At 41.7% G+C, this 17,549-nt stretch overlaps 1 protein-coding gene across 2 annotated transcripts; it reads right to left on the bottom strand.

Moving 5' to 3' along the window:
- Window positions 1–972: 972 nt before the first annotated feature.
- Window positions 973–16,789, bottom strand: CFAP97D2 (CFAP97 domain containing 2). 2 transcript variants are annotated; one of them, XM_028526362.2, is made up of 5 exons: window positions 16,616–16,787; window positions 12,186–12,266; window positions 11,105–11,223; window positions 4,407–4,619; window positions 973–2,125 (listed from the first exon to the last, which is right to left on the bottom strand). In XM_028526362.2, exons 1-5 carry the CDS (start codon window positions 16,703–16,705, stop codon window positions 1,921–1,923), a joined length of 708 nt encoding a protein of 235 aa, XP_028382163.2. In that variant the 5' UTR covers window positions 16,706–16,787; the 3' UTR covers window positions 973–1,920. The 2 variants fall into 2 exon arrangements, with proteins under 2 accessions (XP_028382163.2, XP_035867395.1); XM_036011502.1 differs by lacking the exon at window positions 12,186–12,266 and having other exon boundaries at window positions 16,616–16,789.
- Between the last annotated feature and the right edge of the window lie 760 nt (window positions 16,790–17,549).

Genomic DNA, 17,549 nt, shown 5'->3' with positions numbered 1-17,549 from the left:
CAAACAAAAAATCATAAATAAGAGATAAAATGGAGGGGATAAAAGCCTCTTGGACTAGAACTAAAAGCAAAACCACAGTGTTTGGCTTAGAAGAAACAAACCTGAAATAAAAAGACATGAAAATATAAAAGAATTAAATGATGGCAAAATCCGAATTAGACACAAACCAAAGGAGGGCAGCAGAGGTAGCGACACAAACGAAAACAAGATCCTAGTGGCGCAGGGCCTCAGGATGCAGCGCGCCCTCCTCTGCGCTCACGGGGGAGGCGCAGCTTCACTGGCAATCCAGGGGGCCGTTCCTGCCTCCGAGCTAGTGAGGACCCAGGAAACGCCCCGCATCCTGCTGGGGTCGGTGAGCCCCTGGAAACCTCCGGAGACCAGCTTGTATGAAGTGTGAAGAATACGAAAAGTTTCTGATCGTGCAAACTTTTCTTTTCTTCAAGGTTTGTTTTATTGTACATATTCTGCTTTTTATACATTAAAGAACATTTTATAAAATAAAACATTACAGCAAATTTGGCAAACAAGAAAAATCACAACCTATGACCATAATACAACTAATACCATTTTTGTATGTGTTCTTTTTTTAATTTTAATTGTTGTTCAAGTACAGTTTTCTGCCTTTTACAGCCATCCCAGCCCATCCCCCAGCACTCCCCACCTCCCTCCCATTTCCACCCCACCCCTTGTTTTTGTCCATGTGTCCTTTATACTTGTTCCTGCAAACCCTTCCCCTTTTCCCCTGAAATTCCTCTGAAATTCCCTCCCCTCACCCTTCTGGTCACTGTCAGCCTGTTCTCAATTTCAGTGTCTTGGGTTACATTTTGCTTGTTTGTTTGTTTGTTTGTTTTGTTGATTAGGTTCTTGTTAAAGGTGAGATTATATGGTATTTGTCTTTCACCGCCTGGCTTATTTCACTTAGCATATAATGCAAACTTTTTTTAAACTTGCAATAAATTTGGAAAAAAATGAACTTTGATCTCTGACATGATGTATAAAAATTCTATTTATTTAATTCGGTATTAATTAAAGATTTACAGTTAATCTAAGAAAACTGTAAAAGCATTAAGAGGGTGTTTTCCACTCTTAGTTTGAAAGAGCCCTTTCTGTGTATGGCACAAAAAACAGATGCCATAAACAAAAATAGTGACAGATTTGACTACTTAATATAGGTGAAATCATAAGTAAAAATGTGGGGAAAACATTTTTGACATTGGTAATAGAAAAAGCCATTAGTGGCAAACAGTTACTACATACTGATAACTAAGACACATCCAGCAGGAGAGTGATCCAAGGGTGTGAACAGACGATCAATCCACAGAAGAGGAAATCAGATGGGACAAGACCCTAAAATGTGTGTAACACCTGGTGTTGGCAACAGCGTGAGGATGCAGACAATTTGTTGTCCCTGCAAGTGGAGGGGCAGATTGCTAGACCTTTTGAGAGAGCAGTTTTGCAGTATCAGAAAATTAAATGTGCTTACCTTTTAATTTAACAGTTTTACTTCTTAGAATATAAATTACAGAAATATTATATTGTTAGGTAGATAGACAGCAAACCCAGGCAGCGAGGAGGGAGACATGTCTGACCCACTGACTCAGCCATCCTGAGCCTGGTCCCAGGATATTGTCAGGTGTTCCAACGTCACAGAAAAACCCCATGCTAACATGGGAGGATGGCAGTCCTTGAAATTCTCTGTATTGCCTCCACTAGCTGGGAGAGAAAACATTTGAAACTGTGCTTTCATCCCAAGGCTGGAAAGGCCAGAAAGGGCCCACAGTGCCCAAAGGAAGAAGCCCATTAACACCTTTTGGGTATTCATGCCTCTCTGCAAAGCTGGCACCACCTTTACCCGTCAATCAATGTGTAATTTCTACCCCCCAACCCCCCACCCCCGCATCCTGCCGACTACATAAGTACTCAGAACAAAGGACCTTGCTTTCTCTTGCTCTTGCCACAGCTGCCCTTGCCACCCTTGCTCTTGCCTTTCTTCCCCACCTCAGCAAGGCTCATTCTCTTCCATGAGAACATATCACCTGCAAACCCTGCTTGCATGCTGATAGACTTGCTGATCTGTAATTCTTTACTGTGTCGGCGAGAAGAACTGAGTTTCTGAGAGCTTCTCCTGTAACATAAAGATACACATGAGTTAGGATGATTGTCATAGTTTCATTGAAATAGTGAAAAACTGGAAATAACCTAAAGTTCCATAGTCAGGGGAATGATGAAATAAATCAGGGCACATCTGTACAAAAATCTAACTTCTCAGAAAGAGTGGAGAAGATCTTCTTGCACTGACGTGAAACTATTTCTAGGCTGTGTTATTGCAGTGATTGTCCATGGGTGTGCCGCAGCAGGCTGGCGTGCGGCAAGAAGCACACTGGTGTGTGGCAAGAATTCTTAAACCGTGCAGTACCTGGTTACTTAGTCAGGGCCACTCACCTCTTTTCCCTTAGATTGGCAAGTAAAAAATTACAACAGCCAACACGACATCTGTTTGGTGTGAATGAACCAAAATTATACTTGTTTGTTTTTGTCAGATTGGCAAAAAATATATTTTTTGGTGTGCTGCAGAATTTTGGTAATTAGTTTATGAGAGCTATGGGATGAAAAAGTTTGAAAATTGCTGTGTTATTGAATGTAATGAGCAATTTACAGAAAATATTACATAGATTATGGTCTTGTTTTTGTTTAAACAAATAAACAACAATAAAGTCAATGTTCATAAACAAGTTGTTAACAGTGGTTATTTACAGGAAGTTCAGGTCAAGAGAAGCCCTACCTTTTACTTAGACACTCTTTACCGTTTGATATTTCATTTTTTTACAATGAGGATGTATTAGTTTTATAATCAAAAATAAACATTTGAAACAAAATGTCCAAGTTTTCCACGTAAATTGCAAAACAAACTTCATTTTCTGAATGCCTTTGTAATTACTAATTGTGTACTAGTTAAGCACCTTTGCAAAAGATACTTCTTTTCTCCATGCCTCAAGGTTTTGCCAGAAATGCCCAAGTCAATCAGACAGGAAGGCTGGGGCTGTTCAATGTTCCTCAAGGCAAGGGGGACAATGCTGGTGGAGCCAATGTCAACTCCGGTGCCTGTGGGGTCAGCAAGGACCAAAGGAAGCAGGACCCTTTGGGAGGAGCATGGGATGCAAGCCTCCGGGGCCTGGAGTGTGCTCAGGGGGTGGGGTCTTGGGGCCAGGAGTGCTTATTTAAACTTTGATATCATGTAGTAGACCATTCTGCATGACATGGACCCAGCTCCCATTCAGAGATGCACAGGATCCATGCCCATGGATAGGTTCTCCCGTGGGGAATCAGGCCTGCAATGTGCCTAGGCCACTTTGAGTCTTGCTCTTGCTAAAAAACTCCCTCACCCTGAATTGAGGACATTTACTCAAAGTAACTTTCTAAAATCCATGCTAAACCTTCCAAGGATGAGTGTAACCAGTTCAACCACTTTTGCCTTTTCATTTGCAAATATCTGTCTTCTGTGATGTGATTAGCAGCATTGGCTTTTTTGTTTTCTGTATAAGGTAACCACCTAAAGCCAACCTGTGTATAGTAAATGAGGACCATCATGTAATGTGCCAAGAAACCCAATAAAGGCCGGTCACAGCAAGGGCCAAGGCTTTTGCTCCCCTTGAGAGAAAAGCCATGCTGTCCCTTTCCTCCACCAGACTCGGTAGTCCATGTGAATGTCTCATTTCATCCATAATGATGTGGAGGCCACGAGCTGGGGTCCGCATCAATACCATGCATTTTTCTTTATGATGGACTAGATTTTAAGGGAAAACAATGTGTCAAAATGTTCCACCACATAATGACTATATATTCAGGTAAGGGTAGTGAGCAAAGATTTTACAACTCTTTCACTGGATTTTTTTGGACATTCATGAACGGGATTATTAACGACAAAATTTAATTTTTCTTCGTTCAGAATTATGGTTGTGCTAGCCAAAAGGATAAGATGAAGAGGGAGAGTTTTGAGTTTAAATTATCTGGCAAACTCTTTCAAATTACTGATTTTCGTTGTTTTTCTGGACACAGTGTGCAGCAACTAATTCAGAACTGTCACATGATTTCCTAATGAGGTTTTATGCATAATATCCTGCTAAGTTATTATTTTTCACCAAATCTTTTTCTCACAACCTGTAACCTATCAACTGAGCTCATTCTTATCTCCTCATAATTCATGTGTGTGTGTGGACAAATTCATTAGTTGAGTCATGGTTCTGTGTCTTCTATTATTAGGGTATGGCCATTTGGCATACTCTTGTTGATGATAGAATTCCCTAAAATAGCTAAGAATCAGTGAGCCCATATGTTTGATAAATCTGAGAAAGTAAATGGAAATTTGAGATAGCTATGGATTTAAAATGAAAAATAAATATAGGTACCTTTTCCCCTGGCTTGTCTGCCAACTCCAAGGATACTGTGCAAGGGCACGCTGGCACTTCTCAGTCCTTGCCCAGCCTTCCTGCCACCATCGAGCTTGATAAAATGGCTCTGAGTTTGTGATCCTTCCCAGAATTCTCTTGTTTTCTCTTTGTGGCACATTGCTTTTCCTTTGAACTCTGAGAAGTTCCTGTTCTCCTTTCCCCCTGTTTAGACTAAAGAACAAAACAGAAACACTTTAGATATTTTCTTGAAGTACTGAGAGGGTTAAAGCCAACAACAGAGTTCTCATTCTGCATTCAAGAGAAAGCACCTGAGTGCCTAGGAGGCAGGAAGGGCTCCGGGAGGGGAGTGTTTGCTCTGGTTCACTTGTTTCACAAACCCTTAGTAGCCTTCCCTTCTCCAGGTACCTGGATTGGGAGATGCTGGGCTTCTGAGATGATCACAGCCATGAACTCAGAAACCTTATGACCCAATTAGAGGAGATGATATGTGCAGGAGAAAATGTAATGCAGTGTTGTAGATGCAAGTGGGGGCACAGAATTGGGAACGCTCAGGGCTTCCTGAGGGCAGTGAGAAGATGTGTCAATCAGGAGAAGTAACGCTGGGACAGAGGCTTGAAAGAAGAGTGGATGTCACCAGATAAGCAAGGGGAGTGAAGACACCCCTGGGGTGTCTTTCATGGCACATCTGGGAAAAGTGCAGTGGGAGGTTGACAGAGGCCTGGGTGCAGCTCAAGGACTCCTGACTCATCTTGAAGGTAATGAGGAGTCATTGAATGGCTTTAAATCACATTAAACATGTGTTTTAGGTCACTGTGGAGGAAAGGTGGAGGATGCATTGGAGGGAATGAGACTGGATGGTGCATTGATTAGGAGTCCTCTGCAGTGGTCCAGGTGAGAGCTGACGAAAGCCTAGGCAGGGGGCTGCATCCATGTGGGGAAGGGAACTGAGGGAGGGAGATCTAAGAGCAGCTGTCTCTCCATCAGCTGCAGGAGCTCAAAGAAACCAGGAGAGAAAAATGAGGCACAGATTTTAGGATCAAGTGACTGGGTGAATATTGGAAGAGTTGTTGAAATAGGGGATAACAGTGGAGCATCATCCACCATCAGAATATTTGTTGAGCACTGTTCTAAATACTTTATCCACGCTCTGCTTCGTTGATTGCCATCCATTGTTTCATATACTACCAAGAGAGAAAATTTGCTGTCAGCAAACCACACCACACCATGCACTGTAGGGTGCCTTCCCACTTCAGAGTCATTAAAATGTGTGTGCGTGTATGTGTTAGAAGGGGGTATATCTTAGAATCTAAGAAATAGGATTATCTCACGTAATCCTTAGGGCTTATTATTAGCCTTAAAGAAGTTAAAACTTGACCAAAGTCACAGAATGAATCAGTGGAGGAGCCAGATCTCATGGTCTATAATGTGTGTTTGGCTCACTATGAAATCACCCGTTTGGCTGATGTTCCAGGCGACAACAGGGCTGAAGATGCAGACGTGTGAAGAAATCTATCACGTCAGAGTGTGCTGAAGTGAAGGCAGGGGTAGAGAAGGGCGCCAGCATTGGCTGATAAGGAGAAACTTCTGACATTTTTCTACTCATTTTCCATATGCCCTATAGTTTTTGTTCCTCATTTCCTGTATTACTGTCTTCTTTTGTGTTTAATTGATTTTGTTTGTAGTGAGTCATTTAAGTTCCTTTCTTATTTCCTTTTGTGTATATTCTATAGCCATATGATTTGTGCCTACCATGGGGATTTCAGGAGTTACAACACTCTGAATTGAAATATACCAGGTTAGCTTCAATGATACACAAAACTGTTCCTTTACAGCTCTGTCTTCACTTTCTTTGTTATCAATGTCACTGAATTACATCTTTATACACCATGTGCCCCAAAACATAGAATGATAATTCTTTTAAATGAGTTACTCTCTTAAATTGTATAGAAAACAAGATTTGAAGTTACAAACCAAAGTTCCAATGGTACGAGCTTTGATATTTGCCCAAGTAGTCACCTTTACCGAGATCTTTATTTCTACACATGGCTTCAAGTACTGTGTGGTGTCCTTTCATTTCACCCTGCAGGTCTAGCGGTTGCAAGCCCTCTCAACTTTTGTGTACATGGATGTATCTTAATTTCTGTAATTTTGAAGGACATATTTGCCAGACATAGGATTCTTGGCTGACAGGTTTTTTCTTTCAGCGCTCTGAGTGTGTTGACCACTGCCTCTAGCCTCCAAAGTTTCTGATGAGTAATCTGCTGATCATCTGATGATTCATACATGTAAGGATTTTGTTTCTTTCTTGCTGCTTTCAAAATGTTCTCTTTTTCTTCCCAAAGTATGATTATAATGTGTCTTGGCATGAGTATCTTTGAGTTTATGTTTTTTGAAGTTCATTTTGCTTCTTAGGTCAAACTTAGGGTGTTTTTAGCCATTATTTCTTCAACTATTCTCTGTGCCCCTCTTTTTCTCTCTTCTCCTTCCAGGACTCCCACGATGCACATGCTGGTCCCCTCCATGGTATCCCATAGGTTCCTTGGTCTCCACTTTCTTTTTTTTCAATCTTTTAAATTCTGTTCCTCAGATTTGATAATATACATTGATTTATCTTCAGGTATGCTGTTTCTCTTTTCTGCCTGCTCAAATCTGTCTTTGAATACCTCTAGTGAATTTTTTTTTTCATTTCTGTTATTGTACCTTTCAGGTCTGTAATTTCTTTTTCAATTTTTTTAGTACTTCTATACCTTTATTGATACTTCCATTTTGTTCACACACATTTTCTCCACAACTTCTTTATGTTTTTGAGTATCTTTAAGAGAGTCGTTTGAAAGCCTTGGTCTAGTATTTCTGACAGGCCATTTTTAGGGACAGTTTTGTTGATATATTTGTTGTTGTTGTTGCTCCTTTGAGTGAGCTTTCTTTTCCTGTTTCTTTGCATGCCTTGTGATTTGGGGTTGAAAATGGACATTTGGATCTAATAATATGATAACTCTGGAAGTCAGATTCTCCCTCTTCTCAAGGTTTGCTGTTTTGTTTTTTTTTTAATTGCTGTAAGCTGTCTCTGTGCCAAAGATCAACCTGAGAGATAAATTTGATGTCTTCTTATTTCTTTTGTGAGTCTTTCCTTGGTCATGCACAGTTACTTTCTAATTTTCCATGTATATGCACCTGTGTTTGAATGTTCTAGACTTTAATGTCTGACTCTCAAAAGTGGAGAAAGAAAAATGAAGGTAGGGTAGAGAAAGGATGCCAATCCTTTAAATTCCCTGGATGCCACTTCAGCTGGAGTTGTGATGGTCTTGCAACAATGGGGGTGGATGCAACAAGAATGGATGCCACCTCTTCATCTGCAGGTAGACGAGTAGAAGCAGCAATAGGTGATCAGAGAACTCACCTGATATTTGGAAGTTGGTACTTTTTTTTCTGCTTTGGCTCCCACAAGTTGCTCTAGGATCTGTACTCAGCTGTTTGTTGAGGCCCCAGGTGGGGGGTAGATATTTGCTACTTTGCTAAGAGCTGAAATTGACTGAAATTAACTAAAATTAACCACAATTTACCATACAGGCTTTCAAAAGGCCCCAAAGTTCCAAAATAGTTACTTCATATGGATTCTGCTGGTTAATTGTAGTGTAGGTGGAAAAACAGATATTGCTGGTGCTTCCTGCTCTGCAATCTTCCCAGCAGTGAGCCTTACTCATCCTTTTAAGATGAAAACTCCTTCCTGATCTCATACAAGTGTCTTGGATAGGTTCAACCATCGGCACAATGAGAACATTTCCATCACCTTCAAAAAGAAACCCTGTGCCCTTTAATTACCAACTCAGTAGCCCTCCATACTGTCAACATTCATGTACTTGTGGACATGGTTTCATTTCTCTTGTGTATGTAACTAGGAGTAGAATTGCTGAGTCATATGGCAATTCTATGTTTAATCATTTGAAGAACTTGTAGACTGCTTTCCAAAGTGACTGTACCATTTTACATTCCCATCAGCAGTAGATGAGGGTTCTACTTTCTCCACATCTTAACCAACACTTGCTATTATCTGCCTTTTTGATTCTAGCCAACCTAATGGGTGTACAGTGGTATCACATTGTGGTTTTGACTTGCATTTCCCTGATGACTAATAATATTGGGCATTTTTGAATGTGCACATTGGTCTTTTGTATATCTTCCTTGAGGAAATATCTATTCAGATCCTTTACCCATTTTTTGAAAGATTTTATTTATTTATTTTTAGAGAGGGGGGAAGGGAGGGAGAGAGAGAGGGAGAGAAACATCATGGTGTGAGAGAAACATCAATCCGTTTCCTCTTGCACCACCCCCAGCCAGGGAACTTGCCCACAACCCAAGCATGTGCCCTGACTGGGAATCAAACTGGTGACCTTTCAGTTTGCAGGCCAGAGCACAATCCACTGAACCACAGCAGCCAGGGTCCTTTACCAATTTTTAAAACTGGATTATTTATCTTTCTATCATTAGCCTGTAAGTGTTCTTCATATATTCTAGATACAATTCCTGTATCAGATACATGATTTGCAAATATTTTCTTCCATTTTGTGGGTTGTATTTTCGCTTTCTCAATAGTGTTCTTTGAAGCACAAAAGTTTTAAATTTTGATTAACTTTGTATATATTCTCTTTTGTTGTTCATGCTTTTGGTGTCATGTCTAATATCACTGAAAATATGAGGTCGGGAAGATTCACCTCTATGTTTTCTTTTATGAGTTTTATAGTTTCACCTTTTACATATAGGTCTTTGATCCATTTTCAGTTAGTTCATGTATATGATATGAGGTAAGAGTCCAACTTTACTCTCTTACAAATGAATATATTCTATATTCTATATTCTATGAATATAGAATTTTCAGCCCCGTTTGTCGAGAATGCTATTCTTTACCCCAGTGAATGGTCATGGCACCTTCGTTGAAAATAAATTGACTATAGACATATGGGCTTATCTCTGGGCTCTCAATTCTATTCCCGTTGACCTAAATATCTGCCCTTATGCAAGTACCACATTGTTTTGATTACTGCTGCCTTGTAGTAAATTTTGAAATCAGAACATATGAGTCATCCTACTTTATTCTTCTTAATTTTCAGGATTGTTTTGATTATTTGGCATCCCTTTCAATTCCATATGATTAGAACCAGCTTGTCAATTTCTGCAAAGAAGTAAGCTGGGATTCTGATAGGTACTCCATTGAACGTGTGGGCCAGTTTGGGGAATATTGCTATCTTAACATCACGTCTTCCAAACCATGAACATGGGATTTTTTTCCCATTTATTTAGATCTTTGATTCCTTTCAACCATGTTTTGTAGTTTTCAGAATGTTTTACATTTCCTTTGTTAAATTTATTCACAAGTATTTTATTCTTTTTTATACTTTTTTCCTTTGTTATTCTTTAATTATTCTTGTTTATCCTATTATAGTTGCTCAGTTTTTCTCCCTTTGCCCTCCTTTGCCCAGCCCCATGCCCCAGTCCCACACCGCTGTCCATGTCCACGGGTCATTCACACATGCTCTTTGACTAGTCCCTTCCCCTTCCTTCCACCATTCCCATCTCACCTCCCCTTTGGCAGTTGCCAATCTGCTCCATGTTCCCATATCTCTAGTTCTGTTTTGCTGGTTAGTTTATTTTGTTCATTAGATTCCTCTTATAAGTGAGATCATATGGTATCTGTCTTTCACTGCCTGGCTTATTTCACTTAGCATAATAGTCTCCAGTTCCACCCATGCTGTTGCAAAGGGTAGAAGCTTCTTCTTTCTTTCTGCTGCATAGTATTTCATTGTGTAAACGTACCACAGTTTTTTAAATCTACCCATCTACTGATAGGCACTTTGATACTTTTCTGAATAGAATTACTTTTAATAATTTCATTTTCAGATTGTTCATTGCAAATATCTAAAAATACAACTAATTAACTTGTATATATTGACCTTGTATCTTGCTGCGTTGTTGAACTTGTGTATTAGTCCTAATAGCTTGTTTAGAGGTTTCTTTAAGACTTTTTATATGCAAGATCATATCACCTGTGAACAGAGACATCTTTACTTCTTTCTCCCCAATTTGGATGACTTTTATTTCATGTCCAGTAGGGCTTGGACTTCCCCACACTCTGCTGCAGATGAAGTCAGTTCCTTTTGCGGAGAGGTCAACAGCTGTCTGTTTTACGGTCTGCTTGTTCCCCTGGGTAGAAATCTCCGAGCTTTGGAGCTGGATGGTAAGCTTCTCTCTGAGTGACACATTTGGTTAACTGTTATCCTAGGCCCCTTCGTTGTAGCTTTAAGATAAGCAACACTGAAAAAAGAGCCTATACTCAGGTTAAATATCCGTCCTTAAAGCAGAAAGGGATGCTAGATTCAACATAAACTGTCCCAGGAAAACAGAGGTCGACCCATAGCTCCAGATTTTAATGACAGTGACTGAAGTATGAGTACAAACAGGAAGCTCCAAATGAGTACAAATAGGATGTTCCTGACACCCAGGCTGACTCCACCTGCCCCAGACCCTCCAGCGTGAAGCCGAATTTCAGGTAAGACTTTGATTCATGGACCACAGAGAAAAACGCAATTCTCCGGCATATGACTCTCCTGAGGGAGGAGGAAATGCCTTACTCTAGCTCATGGGCGACGCTCCTGCTCAAGTGCTCTGGGTCCCTGCAGGTTTGGTGCTGGGGTCCCAGTTACCTCCTGCATGTGTAGTTGTTTCTGCTGTCAGTTTGTCCCCTGGTCCTCATGATGCAGGACAGCTTCTGCAGCAGCAGGCGGTTGTTCCTGTCTATGACAGAGAGCCGCTCCTCCTCCAGCTGTGGGTAGACACACAAGGAGCCTTTAGAAGCGCCCACTGAATCTGTGCTCCACTGTGCACTGATTGACTCAAAGGAACCTTTCAGCCCCACACTTTGACTTGAGCACCCTGTGAGTTCCACCTCGCCTCCCCCAACATCGGCAAATGCTGCCGTAGCGAGCTTCAGGAATGAGTGCACCGTGCACAGGCCCCTTCGTCCATGAACTGGAAGACATTAGGATGGAGCCACATCTCTCAAGCTCGGAGCGAAAGTAGCAGCAAGGATGATATGACTTTTTGTGAAATTAGGTCGCCCTCTAACACTCTGACCCATGACAGTGACGCTAACGAGGAAATTGCTTTAGATTTTAAGAAAGATATTTTACACTGTTCAGAAGAAAAAAAGATTTATACCCAGAGGAAACAACGATTTTCTTGCTGTGGGTTTTTAAATTGATTGATCTTCTGATTGGCTCGACACTGGTTACTTAGTTTTTGTTCTGCCCATTTAGGCCATTGTTACTTAACAAGCACATAAAAAGCACACAGCACTTTGCCTCTGGAGGCAATCCTGCCAGCATAACCATGTGATTCTTACTTACACTAGATGGTTTAAGCTTCAAGAAATAAATATTCTGAGGTGGCCATGAAATGGCCTGGTATAAATAAATGATGCTAATCAATCAATTACTATAGAACTGCACTAAGTAAATTACCACTGCGAATTTCCTCTCCTCCCACTCCCTCTTTTTCTGAAGACCTAATGGATCAATAGGAAGACTAGAGAAAGATTTCTGGAGCAATCACCATGCAGCTCCATTTGGAGCAGTGACAAGGTTAATTGGTTGCCTAGATGGCATTTTACTTTGATAGTAACTTGTTTATTGTTCACTGAACCTGTCAGTTCCATTTTCCTGGGTTTTTAAGCTGACATTTTCTAGTTAGCTATGATGGTAGCTGAGAAGTAAAACTGAAGGACACCTTGAGCTTCTTGAGGTTCAAGTGAAAGTGGCTGAGAGACCATGGGGCACGGGTATCCACGAGTGGCTGGGCATCCCGGACCTATGGCACAAAGAGAGTGGTGTGACCTCAGGCATGCTGTAGCAGATAATTAATGTGAGCTTAGATTGCGCAGCTTCTGGGTTTGCTGGCACTGGGGACAAGTATAGGTCATTTTTCATGGCACCAAAGCTTCAAGTCAGCCTGTGGCAGAAAAGTTTTGAATGAGGCTCAGGACTTGATTCAGAATCCAACTATCCCCTGGAGGAACCAGGCAGCCCTCAAAAATGAGCCTGCAATGTCATTTTTAAATGGCGAATTAAATGTGTACAGAGTGAGGATTCATTAACCGTCACCACCAGCTGACATTTCTGTTCTGCACTCTGTTGCCAAAGGCCTTTAAGACAGTGAATTATGTCCCTGTATCCACCTCACTCTAATCTCTGGGCCCCCAGTAGTATTTTCAGGATGAGCACTTTAAACACTGATTAGTGCAAAATGATCCCCACAGAGTCTCCTATCAGAAAAATGTATAAACAAGAGAGAAATTTATATTTTAAAATATGATGGACTAAGTGCATGAGGACTGTTTACCATTTGCAATAAAAAGGAACCCCCCAAATTCTATAGAGATACTTACCTATATACATCACTAACTAGTGGGACCATTAGCTGATAATCTGAAAGCGACAGCACTGGGAAGCCCCTCCTGCTGCATCTGTCTAAAATGATAGCGTGAGTATCATGCACTCCGGGGATCAAACCCACGGAGTGTGTGGTCTTGGAACAGAGCACGTGTGGGGAGAGCCGGGAGATAGGGAAAGGGCTAGATGGTGAGAAGGTCTGAATAACACACTTACTTTGGAATGCTTTTAAAGTTTTATTTTGTTTTATAATATGCAGAAATATTTACATGGCTCCAAAGTCAAATCTGTGAAACAACTCCTTTTTCAAAGTGGCCTAAGCCTCATACCTATCACCTTTGCCCTATTCCCTACTGACAAACCTTCTAATTCTCTTTTCTGAAAATATAAAGCTATATAATATGTGTATATGTATAAATATCTCTGTGTGTACATATAAATATATACATTTCAGCACTTTTTAAATAAGCATCACATTGTACACATTTTCACCCCACTGTTTTTTTCATTTCAAAATACATTCTTGAGATAACTTTATAGTAATACACATAGATATTTCTCATTCATTTTTATAGCCGCATAGTACCTCACTGTGTGAAAGCATCCTAATTATTTACCCAGCTCACTTTTGATGGTCATTTTGGTTAGTTCCAATTTTGCTATTACAAACAACACTGCAATTAGAATCTTTTGCAATTTTTTTTTTGTTTCTTTGCCAGTGTACCTCTGGAATGGATACTTAGAAATGGGACTTCTGGGTAAAGGAAAAACCCGTGTATCATTTCATTAAACATTGCTAAACTACCCCTCCCCTGCACACACACGGGGCTGCGCCCTTTTGCCCACCAGAGCACTGTCCACATGTTTGGGGAGCGGTGCCAATCTGAGAGTTGGGAAATGGTATTAGAGTGCAAGGTTAATTTGCATTTCTCTGTCATACATGAAGTTGATAATCTTTTTATGGGTTAAGAGCTATTTGCAATTGTTTTTCTGTGAACTTTTCTTCATATCACTTGCCCATTTTCATATGGGATTGTGTTTGCATTTTTCTTTTTCTTTTTAGACATTCTTTCTACATAAGGATACTAACCGTTTATCTCTGATATAAGTTGTAATTATTTTGCCCAATTTATATTCGTTTCTTTTTTCATTAATTCTTTTGGGTTCATCGGTTATTTAATCATTTCATCTGCAAAGAGGAAAATGACATCTATTTTCTTGCCTAATGGATTTGTGTTGTCTTCTTGCATCGGCCAATGCCTCCGACACTGTTTGAAAGCACATAAGAGATAGTAGTTATCCTTGTCTTATTTCTTACTTTATAAGGAACCCTTTTAGTGTTTCTCTGTCAATTAAGATACTGGTTTAGGGGTGAGATACTTATGTTTCATTGTATTAGAGAAATAGCAACAGCAATTTGTATTTCATTGAGGTCATTTTGATTTTACGTCAATGTAAGTGTGTGTTCAGTGTAAGGTAGAAGTCTCTGCTGAGATTCCAGGGTGAGGGTGACAGTGGGATTCCAGAGATGCCTCTGGGCACAGCGATCTCCTTCCGGTCTGTTTTCTCCCCTCTACTGCATCAAATTTTCTTATATTCCCAGGATTCTCAGGCAAACAGTAAGAAACAAACTTACTCTTGAAAGCAGAATTCCCCCTACTCTTAATATGGAAGAAATTCATTCTAGCCAAGTTTTAATGCCAAATGGTGAGGTTTGGAGTGGTAAGGGGGTCTCACTGGCTCTTTACTGCTGCTTCCAGGCAGAGCAGGTGGCTCCCACACCCGCAGCCCTCACCCCTCCTCGTCCTTCTCTCTGCTGCAGGCCCACGCTTTTCCTCGTTCCCCGGGGCCTTTTGCATCTGGACCTCGGTCTTGTCTTCCCCTGAATGAGTTCTGCCCCAGGGAGACAGCTGTGCCAGGGTGCCAGGCATCGTGCTCACACCGAACCCGGCCTTTGGGAGCTGTGCTTCAGTTGTCCCATCCCTCACCCAGAGTCCCTTTCTTTTCAGTTTCAAAGTTGACTGCCCAAGAGTGACTCCTTGACCTTATGTGGCTCCCTGCGCCTCTCCCTCACAGGCTTTCCGTCTTTACTTCATCCCGCTCCTGGTAAGATTTGGGGCCCTCCCTTTAACACCTTGTGCCAGGATCACTGGCTTCCTGGCCCCGTGCCCTGCTGCTGGCCACAAGCCAGACTGGGGCGTGCCAGCGCTCCACTGTTAGACCCATCAACCAGGTGTCTCTGGGACGTCGCAGAGCTGCTGCCTCAGTGCTGTGTGCTTCGGCTCCCCAGCCACGCCTGGGGCCCCGCGCCCTCTGTCAGTACCCTGGCTCCTTCCATTCACTCAGCTCTCCACTTTCCACGGTGACTGTTTTCAGTCCTCTGTACACCGGGGTGTTTACAGACCACCTGTCTCTCTCCAAGGACGATTCAAAGAGCTGGTGTTGATCTACTTATACGTGTTACTATCATGCATACCTTTTTCCATCTTCCCCTAGCAATGACAGTTTACTACGAGCATCTATTCTAGGTGTTGAGAATATCATGGTAACAGGAAGTAGCCACCACTCTCACAGACTGGGGGCAACAAACGAAATAAAATAATAAATCTGTTACATCGATCATGAAGTGACATGAGACAGCAGAAGAAGGGACTACAGAGCGATGCGGAGGTGTGCTTCTTAGAGAAGCCACAGACAAGACTTCTCAGAGGTCTAAGGAAGTGGGGTGAGCCCTGCAACAGCTGGGTGAAGAGTGTCACTGGGACTCTCAAGGGGGCAATGGGTTCAGGGCCCAGTTGTGCATGTGGGAACTGGGCCAGCCTTGCAGCAAGTGCCACCTGAGCTTCCCTGAGGCCATTGTGTCACACCTCAACCAAGGCAGGCAACCCTCAAGGAGAAGATGGGCTCTCCTGGGCATGCCTCACAGGGGGATCGCTTCAGAGGGATCGCTTCAGAACCACAGAGCAGCAGCCTCTTCCAGAACATCCCCTTGAGTGTTTCTCAATCTCGAGGAACACAGCTAGGGAGACATGACCAGCCGAGTACGGAGCAGTTGGATGGGTCCCCTGAGGTTTCAAAGGCAGAAGACCATGGCACGCCATTTTCAAACCACATGGCGACCTTCTCAAAAGACATCCGCATTGGCATCAAATAACATGGAAATAATAATGACTCTCCCAATGGAGATGAAAGTTGGCTTTTTGTCCCCACTGGAGCATGCTGTTTTCTTAGGGGGAATGGTCCTTCAGATCTTTTTTTTTTAAAAATATTTATTTATTTTTAGACAGAGGAGAAGGGAAGAAAACAGAGAGGGAGAGAAACATCAATGTGTAGTTGCTTCTCACGCACCCCTACTGGGGACCTGGCCTGCTACCCAGGCATGTGCCCTGATTGGGAATCAAACCAGTGACCCTTTGGTTCACAGGCTGGTGCTCAATCCACTGAGTTGCACCAGCCAGGGCCCTTCATATCTTTTTTTCTGAAGATACTTTTGAGTAATTTATGAAAAATTAAATACTTTATAAACATATGCCTTAATTGCAAAAAGAATGGTCCTAACACATGACATATGAAACCATAATCCATTTAATGGAATTTTTATTGTATGGCAACATATATGACCAACTTTTTAAGGAAATGTCATTTCAACCATTCCACCTCTGGAAATAAAACTAGCTTTTGGTTTCCAGGGAAAGCCCTGGCATTTCATAGTTGCTGCTTTGGGGGCCTTGCCCTGAGCTCTTAGGGCCTGGCTGTGACCTTTCCTACCTTTTTCCTGTGATCCTGGTAGGCTTTCTCCCATGTGCTCTGCAGGCACTCACTTCTGCACGGAAGCATCAGCCGGGGTACCCTGGGCATCTCAAACACCACCACCAACCTGCTCCCTGCAGCCAAAAACTGGTTCAAGCTGAGTTGCAGCCCTGGAGAGGACAGTGTTTGCTGGGTCACATGACAGTTGTCATGGCATCCAAGCTATGGAGAAAAGAGAGAGGGCTGGAGAACCGCCTGTGTGTGCTTAACAAAGAATTGAATATTCTTCCACTCCAATGAGTATTTTCTCAAGAGATCTCACATCGCCTAGTGATGCCACTTTGATGACTGCCCCTCACCTCCCCCATATTCATGACCAGGTCAAAGAATTGCTCCTCCAACTAACTTTTTCTCCTTTCCGTTCTCCCCTCTTTTCTTGCTTTCTCCTTCCCTGTCCCCTTGTCTTCTCCTTCCCTTCTTCCTCAGGGTTTCTCCTTCTTCTCTCCCTTCTTCCCTGTCTTATCTCCTTTCTTTCTTATCATTTAATAATATATAAGAATTTCCAATTATTTTATTTGCCATTTAGGTGGCAGATCTTCATTAAATTTTTTCTTAATTGATTTAAGGATTAGTTATGGAAAGTTTTAGCCACTTTAAGTCATTCCTTGCTCAGTGGCTTTCATCTGGTTGGGCTGAGTTTTCCATGAGACGAATGAAGTAAAAGTCATGTTGGCCTATCCGTTGAGTCATACATGCATCTTTGTTGAAGTCATATATGTCATTTTGGAGATGACGTGATTAGAAGAATTGGTTAACAACAAAATAGCAATATTATTTTCATTTCAGAATTCTAGTCTTCATGACATTACAGTATCCATTACGAAAACTGTTGTAGTGCCAAATTAGTGAATGGGAACTCATTGTTCATCTGTGTGTAAATAAAGAAAAGGGG

This window comes from Phyllostomus discolor, chromosome 11 (assembly GCF_004126475.2).
Source record: "Phyllostomus discolor isolate MPI-MPIP mPhyDis1 chromosome 11, mPhyDis1.pri.v3, whole genome shotgun sequence".
Lineage (NCBI taxonomy): Eukaryota > Metazoa > Chordata > Mammalia > Chiroptera > Phyllostomidae > Phyllostomus > Phyllostomus discolor.
Note: the sequence above shows the minus strand (reverse complement) of the source record. Positions and strands in the feature narration are given on the sequence as shown.

Coding starts and splice junctions, on each gene's coding strand:
- CFAP97D2 (XM_028526362.2), bottom strand. CDS start 16,705: ATGCCCAGGGTACCCCGGCTGATGCTTCCGTGCAGAAGTGAGTGCCTG. Junction 12,267..16,615: donor ACCAGGATCACAGGAAAAAG/GTAGGAAAGGTC, acceptor TTTGTGCCATAG/GTCCGGGATGCCCAGCCACT. Junction 11,224..12,185: donor TGAACCTCAAGAAGCTCAAG/GTGTCCTTCAGT, acceptor GTCTACCCACAG/CTGGAGGAGGAGCGGCTCTC.